The 8,701-nt window shown below is 56.7% G+C and overlaps 1 protein-coding gene across 3 annotated transcripts in view; it reads left to right on the top strand.

The window, feature by feature from the left end:
* The first annotated feature begins 642 nt into the window (after nucleotides 1-642).
* LONRF3 (LON peptidase N-terminal domain and ring finger 3) overlaps nucleotides 643-8,701 on the top strand; it is a 33,087-nt gene continuing 25,028 nt past the window's right edge. Inside the window, exons 1-3 of one of the 3 annotated variants that reach the window (XM_007465453.1) lie at nucleotides 643-1,459; nucleotides 4,334-4,452; nucleotides 7,570-7,692. In XM_007465453.1, coding sequence (XP_007465515.1) covers nucleotides 643-1,459; nucleotides 4,334-4,452; nucleotides 7,570-7,692 — 1,059 coding nt within the window. Of the gene's footprint in view, nucleotides 1,460-4,333; nucleotides 4,453-7,569; nucleotides 7,693-8,701 lie in introns of those variants that run through there. The other 2 variants (XM_007465454.1, XM_007465455.1) reach the window with 2 other exon arrangements.

Here is an 8,701-nt window from a genome sequence, read left to right as displayed (position 1 = left end):
GGGCTGCCCGGGGACCCTCCCAACCCGCTTCCCTTCGCAGACAGCCGCCGTCGCCCCTGGGAGGGCAAGCCTCCGGCGTCCCCAAAGACCTGGCGGACTGCGTGCCTCGAGGTACCGGCCTCTTGAGGAGAGAGGGGACCGCTAGCGGGCGGCTGGCAGAGGAGACCTGTTTGCTGACGGGTTTGGAGGAGGGATGGGGTAGGGTTTGGAGACGGAGAAGCCCAGGAGAAGACGCTGGGTTTTTTCTTTCCCTCCCCGTCTTCCGAAAAGGAACCACATTGCGAGGGGAACTAAGACAGAGTGTAAACACAAACAACCGCAAAAAGAAGCCAAGAAAAGCTAAGCCCACAGAAGCAAGCACAACACTGTTACAAAACTGTCTGGTTTTGTAACAATCGCCCCGCCGCCGGCCAATGAGCGGCGTGGCGGCGCGTCACGTGGTGCCGTTTTATATAACACTTTGCTGAGACAAGACAGTTATTAGGCGGCGCGGGGCGGCCGGCATGGAGCTCGCGGAGGCATTGCAGGGACCGGCGAGCGGCAGAGCGGCGGCCGTGGCAGCCCCGATTCCCTCCAGCCGCCGCTCCCTGCTCCGCGTCCCCGGCCCCTAGACGCCTCTTCCCCACGCATGTCCCTCTCCCTATGGATTCATTTCAGACTGAACAGATGCTGAGCTTGCCCGCCGAGCTCTGCAGCAACAACTTAGAGCTGGCGGAGCCGGCGGCATCACCGGCCCGCGGAGACACGGGCCCCCACCCAGAGGCGGCTACAGAAGGCCCCGCACCTCTACCGACTCGGCCGCCGCCGCAGGAGCGGCCTCCGAGGGCCTCGACGCCGGAGTGCAAAGTCCTGCTCACGCAGGCCGACGCCCTGGCGTCTGGGGGGCGCCTCCGGGAAGCCCTCGAGGTGTACCGACAGCTCTCGGAGCGGCAGCAGCTGGTGGCCGAGCAGCTGGAGCAGCTGGTGCGCTGCCTGGCCGAGAAAGTCCCTCAAGGCGAGGAGCCGGCGCCGGAGCCCCCGGACGGGAGCCGCGGGGCGAGCTGCGCGCTGGCGGCGGAAGAGGCAGGGGCGGCGACGGCCGCCGAGGCCACCGAGGTGTGGGACGGCTTCAAGTGCCGGAAGTGCCATGGATTTCTCTCAGACCCCGTGTCCTTGTCCTGCGGACACACCTTTTGTAAACTGTGCCTGGAACGCGGGCGGGCAGCCGACCGGCGCTGTGCGCTGTGCGGGGTCAAACTCTCCGCTTTGATGGTGGCCACCGGGCGGGCGCGCGGGGCCCGGCGAGCTGGGCAGCAGGCGCCGCCGCCGCTGCGGGTCAACGTGGTGCTCAGCGGCCTCCTCGGGAAGTTGTTCCCGGGCCCGGCAAGGGCGTCGCAACTCCGGCACGAGGGCAACCGGCTGTACCGCGAGCGCCAGGTGGAGGCGGCGCTGCTCAAGTACAACGAGGCAGTTAGGCTGGGTGAGGCCACCGTGCCGCCGGGGCTGGGGCGGGTGGGGGCACGAGCCCGGCGGGGAGCTGCGGGGTGGACCCGGGCGGAGGAGGGCGCGCGGACCTTGGGATGGACCGCGACCGGAGTGGGGGAGGGGGGCTCTGGAGTTCCGTCTCCGACTTTTTCTCTGTCTCTACTGGTTCATGGCCCTTTCTCTGGGTCTCTGCCTACCTCCTTGCTCTTTGTCTTCTTCTGTGTCTCCTGTTAGCTTGTGTGTTTCTGCGTGTCTCAGTCCCTGCTTCTGTTTGTGTCGCTCTGTTTCTCCGTCTTTTTCTTTCTTTCCGTGTCTTTGTCACTCTGGCTCTTGCTCGGTGTCACCGTCTGTTTCTCGGGCTCGCCTTCTCCTTCTGTCGCTGCGCGCTCGGGCCCCTCTTAACACCTGCCCGTAGCTTTCGGGCCAGCAGGGGAACTTCGCCCCCTTCCCACTCGCGCGCCGGGGCCTCTGGACTCCCGCCAGCCTGGGATGTTCGGTCGGCGCCTGCGTCTGCCGCTCCCTCCCGGCCTGGGGCCGCCGTGGCTGCCGGGAGTTGTCCCTTCCGGGGCCGCGGCTCCCGGTGGGGTGGGTCCGGCGTGGAATTAGGTCAGGAGAGCACTGGTTGCATAAGGGCCGCGAGCGGCCGGGGCCGGGCGGCCCCTCCTCCGCGCGGGCGGGCAGGATTGTGTAACGGCTGAGGTAGCTGAAGTGGGCCACGCTCGCCTCGGAAACCATCCCGGGAGCGTGTGCGGGCGGGGTGGGGGGAGCGCTCGCGCCCCGTCGCCCTGTGACTCATTGTCACCGCTTCCTATCACACGATCCTCGGCTGAAATAGATGCCCCCCCCCCCCCCCCCCCCGCCGCTGCTAGGCACCTGTATATTACAGCATATGGCAAAAGGGACTTTGCAAGTGGAATTTTGGTTAAGGACCTCAAGATAGGAAGATTACTCTGGATTATCTGGGTGGGCCCAATGTAATCTAATTAAGTGCCCTTAAAAGTGGAAGAACAATGAATGCTCTTCTTGGACCATAATCAGGTTCCTTCCCTCAGTTGCTTGTTCAAGGCGGAAGAGTCAGAGAGATGCAATGACTGAAGAGGTAGGAGCGCCTCGAACACCAGCCCGACAGGCCAGAGGGCGACCGGCCAGGCGACGGCTCGGGGATCCTCGGGGACCGTGGGCTGGCTGCCAAGGGGGCCGCCTCTGTCCCGCTTTCCCGTGCCGCCTGAGGAGGGATGGGTGGTCTTTGCGGCCTCAAGGGCGATGTGGACAGTCCCGCGCCTCGGGCCGCACTAGGGCGCCCGAGTTCTCTCAGGGAACGACTCCCCCCCCACGACCCCCCGCGTCTGGACCCAGGAAGTGGCCGCCGAGCCTCGGGTATTGCCCAGCTCAGGCCGGCTGCCAGGAGCTCGGCGGCGGGGCGCGGTGTCTGGCGAAGCGTGCCGGCGAGGAGGCGACAGAGCTGGGCAGACAGGGCTCTGGGATCCCAGGGTGCCCTGAGCCCCACTCGGATGGGTGGAGGAGGGGGTGGGCTGGCGTCTCCACGTGTTGCATCTCCACCCGAGCTTGCAACAGGTAGTGGGGGAGGGGGAGGAACGAGACCCCGTGTGCCCAAGCAAAGCACAGTGTGTGCTGCAAGGAAACGGACAGAGGAGACTGCAAACTCTTGACTGATGTCTTAAGAGCAAGTAATGGGCACCCAGGCGAACCCTCTGCACACCCCTGGGGGAAAAACCCCAACAAAGCCTGTTCCCGCAACAGAAGCTGGAGCCCATTCCCTGGGGAAGAGCAGGGCAGTACGACGTAGACAGGTGGCAGCCGCTTAAGCCCAGGTCTCCAAGGGAGGTTCCATTCCTTTCAGCCGACCCCCAAGGGCTATGAAAGCCCCTTCCTGCCCTCCTCCTCCCCCCCTTTGTTGCTGTCACCACTTTTCCCTGGGGGTTCTTCCTTGCACCACCAGAGGAGTCAAGGTGAAAAATGTCAAGAGCTCTTCACCCTTCTAAGAGGAAAGGGACCTCCCCAACAAAGAGTATCTTGGTGCCGGAAGATGGCCAGTCTCTTTTCCTTACTATTCGAAGTATACTACACTCCCCTTAGGAAAAAAAGGAACCTGTCTCCCACCCCAGATTCAAAGTCTGGCAAGTTAGTAATGCGTCTGGCCAGCTAGCTAGACTTGAGCAGATGCCTTCCCCTCTCTGGGCTTGATTTTCCTTGAAGAATGGGTTGATTGAGCCAGATGATCTCTAAAGGCCTTTCCAGCCCTGGCATCTAGTGGTTCAGAGTATTGGTGAGAGCCAACCTCACTTTATTCCCAGAAGCCTTGTCCATTCACATCTGCCTATCTGTAATGAGAGGATGGAGGCTTGCAGATGCATTTCTGTTTTCTTCAGAAGAACTTCATGTGTGCTGGGGTTTGTAGACAGAGATGTCGCTGATATCACCGGGAGACTAACTTGGACTTGTCTTCCTGGTGGCAAGGATGGGGGTCACATCTGGCCATCCCCTTCTCCTTCCTCCCTGGCCTGGTGAGGCAATACCTCACCCAGAAGCCAGGCTGCCAGTTGCTAGCCATGGCCATGAAGCAGGGTGAGAGAGTTCTAGGGTGTGAGAGTCAAAGTTGTTAATGCACCACTGACACCACAGGCCCTCTAAGGAACTGCTTGAGAGAAGGGGGAAAATGACTTCTTTACAGCTGGGGAAGCTCAGACCCAGAGTGGCTGGGGGGTGTGGTAGGCAGGGCAATATTAAGGCTGGAGATCGAGCTTACCCCTTTGGGTCCCTAGTAGAAAAGTCCTAGATAACTTGCCATTTTGCTCAAGGTTTTTTTTTGTTGTTGTTGTTGTTTGTTTGTTTTTTCTCATTTTGGCAGCTCCAAATGACCACTTGCTTTACAGCAACCGGTCTCAAATTTATTTCACCTTGGAGTCTCATGAGGATGCACTGCATGATGCAGAAATAGCATGTAAGCTCCGCCCCATGGGGTTTAAGGTGAGTGTGGGATGGGAGGGATGGGAAGGAATTGTACTGTAGACAGGAACTGGCAGGCAGGACTGCCTCCCTCACTCAGAGCAGGGAGAAGGCTCTTCAGAGGAGCTGGGGGGTCCCTTGACAAAGGGTGACTTAGGGTGATCTGCAAGGGAGCTGGATTCCTCCCCAACCTGATCTTCCACTGATGACCCGCAGAGCAGCCTGGGCCTTGTGACTCTCTAGAGCATGGACTTGGGAGCCAGACTGCCTGAGTTTATGTCCCAGCTCTGCTACTTTTACTAGCTGTGCGGCCTTGGCAAATTACCTAACCTCCCTGTACCTCATCTCCTCATCTGTAAAATGAGGATATTTAAAGCATCTACTTCATAGGGTTTGTTGTGAGGATTACATGAGCTAACGCATGCAGATACTTAGAACAATGCCTGGCACATAGCGTTGTATGTGTCTGCCGTCATCAGCACCATTCTTTTCCCAGGACAGTAGAAACAGGAGGGAGAGAGAGGTATTGCTGGCTCGTTCTGCCATCTCAAGTCCTTAATGTAGTCAGTCAGCCTGCCGGTTCCCCTAAACATGTAGGTCACGTGGAGGGGTGGGGAGAAAGACGGGTTCAGCATCTCTCAAGATGCCAGGGCGCAAAGTGTCACTTTCTGCATCTCTGTCAGGCCTCAGGACTGGCCCTCAGCCACATTTCAATATTTTGTTTAGAAGATTAGATTTGAGCCTGGGCTCTACTACCTGCAAGCTAAGTGACCATGCGGAAGTCGCTTCACTCTCTGAACCCTAAGTGTCCTAGTTTGCAAAACGAAGATCTTGCTGTCCGCCCTGATCGCCTCACAGTGATGCAGTGAGGGTTACAGGTGAGCATGGCCAAGAGACCATTCTGTGAGCTGTAACGCTGGCTCTTGGTGTGGTGCTCTCTCTACACAACCCCAACTCATCCAAGGCTGTGATCCCTTATCTGAATCCCGTGGGGCCAGATATGTTCAGAATCCAGAATGTTTCCAATCTCACAAAGCCCAGGTTTGCGCTCTGGACAGTGCCCCATAGTCACACACGCTATTTCTGCAGGATATTACATGAAAATACACACAAAGTGGGACAAAGACTGTAACACACATCGTTTTAGGTCAGGTTTTGCCACCTAATGATTCTGATGTCAAGCTTATGAAAATATTGGATTATCAGACTGTTTTCTGGATCTGGGAACTTCAGATAAAACATTGTGGAGCTGCATACTGGGCCATTAATGTCAGAGTGAATCTCGTATGTTCTTTCATGAGAAGGTTTTCATGAATGATGATGGATTAGTATATTCTCTTTCCCAAGGAGCACAGTTACAGTTTATTCAAAGTCACCAAAGTCTTAACCCACAGGACCTTCAGTGGGAGCATTTCAGGCCTTGTAGTGGTGCAGGCCAGTGAGCTGCCTGGGCATAAGAGGACTTCTCTTGCAACTCTTTCTGCTTAGGCCCCCTAAGGGTTGGGGCCTTGACAGTGCAGTGGGAAACAAGGCTGAGTAAGCAGTGGACCATATTGGATGAAACACGAAAAGTGACTTCCCCAGTGAAGGAAGAGTTGGTGGAAATATTAAGCAGGAGTTCATTTCCCCAAAGTGCTGGGGTAAGCAGAGAGGCAGTGACGAGAGAACTCTGCTGACGTGGGGGTCGAGAGAAGACTTGAACGGTGCTTCTGATTCAGAGCCGCCTTACACCCCGATGTGCATATTTCCCACCATTTCTATATGAAACGCCCTTGTGGGAGGAGTTCACTGCGTGCAGCCCTATTCCAGCCACCCAGCCAGGGCTCGTGCTTCTCAAATTGTCCTGCAGGAGGTGCAGCTCCAGGAGGGTGAGCTGGCGGCCCTGAGCAGCTGGAGTATATACGGGTGGCTGCTTGGTATGATTGGTCAGATCCCAAAGCCTCTAGAGGCTGCCAGCACTTATCCCCTCTAGCCGCCCTGAAATGTCACACAAGCCTTTCTCCTGAGGGCCCCCGGAGCACTGCTGGGAAGATGCAACAAGCCATGCATCCGGCTCCAGAAGGAGGGGGAGTTCTTGGGGAGGCCCCCAAGAGGCTTGGAGCAGGCGCCACTGTTCAGGAAGGCAGATCCCAGCTGGCCCCTGTAGCCAGGCCCGAGCCGGAGGGCACTGCAGCCTGCAGAGGCGTGTCGGAAGGGGAGGCCCCGCATATTAGAGTGCCCAGCAGATGCACCCTGGATTGTTTCCTTCACTAAGTTACACTCGGGGTCAGCCGTGGAGCTGAGGGAGTGGGGAGCAGGCCCCTGAGGGGCAGCCTCCAAGCCAAGCTGCCAGGAGCACCTGTCCTAAGGCACGGAGAGGAGGCAGCCCTCCTCCCACCTCTTTTATTTTTCCTCCCTCTTCCCCAGGATGCACCTCTCCTACCCCTTAGGGTTTCTCTCCCAGGGCAGTTGGGCTTGGACCCTGAGGAGCCCTAAAACTTCTTATGCTATTTCAAGACGTGGCGAGGGAGCTGAGCCCACAGGAGCCAAAGCGTTTGTGCAGGCCCTGGTTAGCCCTCCAAAGGGCGGTCTGCCTTGCGGGGAGGGGCACAGTTCTAGTTCCAGCTTTGCTACTAGCTACCTTCGAGGTCTTGGAGAGATCACATGCCTTGGCTCACTTGGGCGTCTTCTGATAAATGGTCAGTGAGTGTAGGTGGTCACTCAGCCGGTAAGATGGACTAGGTCTCTGCTTGACAGACCAGTTACCAGGAAGGCCCATCCAGGCAGGTCCTGAAACCTGGTTCGTATGTGCTCAGATGGGGGTTCTTGCTACATTTGGTACCTCCTCCAATACAGTGGTGGGGCCGGGAGAGAGGGAGGCGGAGGCACAGTGGTTGAGAATTTGGGCTTCGGTATCAGTCAGTCCCAGGCTCAAAACTTGATTCCACAATTTCTTATGATTTGGGGCGAGTCATTTCTCTGGATCTGAGTTTTATCTCCTTGAACAGTTGCCTACCTAGCAGGGCTATAGATGAGATAGTCCTTTTAAAACCCTTCACACGACAGCGTAAACCCACAAAGCAGTTAGCTGGTGTTATGAATGATAGCAGCATCAAGAGGTGGATAAGCATGGGATTGAATGCTCATGTTTTCTTCCAGGCACACTTCAGAAAAGCGCAAGCCTTAGCCACCCTAGGCAAGGTGGAGGAAGCACTAAGGGAGTTTCTATATTGTGTGTCCCTCGATGGAAAGAACAAAAGAGCAAGAGCTGAAGCCCAAAGGGTGAGTTGAGATGACATCAGGTCCAGCTGCCCAGTGGGCCCCCACCCCTCTGTCTTCCCCGGGGTGGGGGGAGTGAGGGAACTGCCCTTCCTGGGATTGGGGGTCCTGAGTGGGTGGCTCCCTGGGTTGAGGGGACAGGAGCGAGACACAAGTGCCAATTGATGGCCCGGAAGCACCATCCTTTTGGCGTGTACAATCAGATTGAGCAGTTCCTGCATTTCTGTAGGAGCTGGTGGGGGATGTTCTTGCTTCTTTGACTCGGGGTTTTGGTTGTCAGTGGGAAACAAACAAAACAAAATAAAACCACATAAGTTAACATGGGGTTGGAGGCCCACTGAGGAGATTCTGGCTGTTGGCAAGAGGTCCTGGGTGTGAGGCTGCCTGCAGTTGTAGAAATTTTCTTTGGCTAAGTCACAGCTTCACCAGTCACACAGGGCAGCCAGCTCCTCAGAAGGGATGTTGGGTCCCATCTGCCCTGCCATATGCAGAACTCCAACCTTCAGCTCCTTTGCTAGAAATAAAACACATACAGAATATAAGTCAAGGACTATTAGAATATAATCCAAACAGTCATTCCAACTCTTGATTCCTGGGAGCAGGTGGATGTTATTTTTAAAATACTGGGCGCATTAGTGAAGGCTCAAGCATCCTCAATTCATGGACTTCGTTGCTTACTGTTCTGCAATGTATTCTCACGGTGTCTGGCTAATTGGCCTGGAAGTTGGATGCTACCAATCAGTGGTGGCCTCTGCTCTCCCACTCCCTATTCACCGCCACTCCCCAAGTGCCTCTGTCCCAGTACAGTTTGGCAGAGCAGTGGATGAGGAAAGGGCGCAAGAGACAGGAGTGGTTTCTGAAGGCTCCAGAAAGGAATCTTTAGCAAAATCAATGAACTAGGGGAAGCTGAGCTCTGGAGGTTATGCCTCTCACAGAAGGTTTCTTTTCCGGGACGTTGCTTTGGCCTGGTTAGTCATAGCACTGGTGGCAGAGAATTGCTCCAAGCTGTGGA

The sequence above is a fragment of the Lipotes vexillifer genome, unplaced genomic scaffold (genome assembly GCF_000442215.2).
Source record: "Lipotes vexillifer unplaced genomic scaffold, Lipotes_vexillifer_v1.1 scaffold560, whole genome shotgun sequence".
Classification (NCBI taxonomy): Eukaryota; Metazoa; Chordata; class Mammalia; order Artiodactyla; family Lipotidae; genus Lipotes; species Lipotes vexillifer.
Note: the sequence above shows the minus strand (reverse complement) of the source record. Positions and strands in the feature narration are given on the sequence as shown.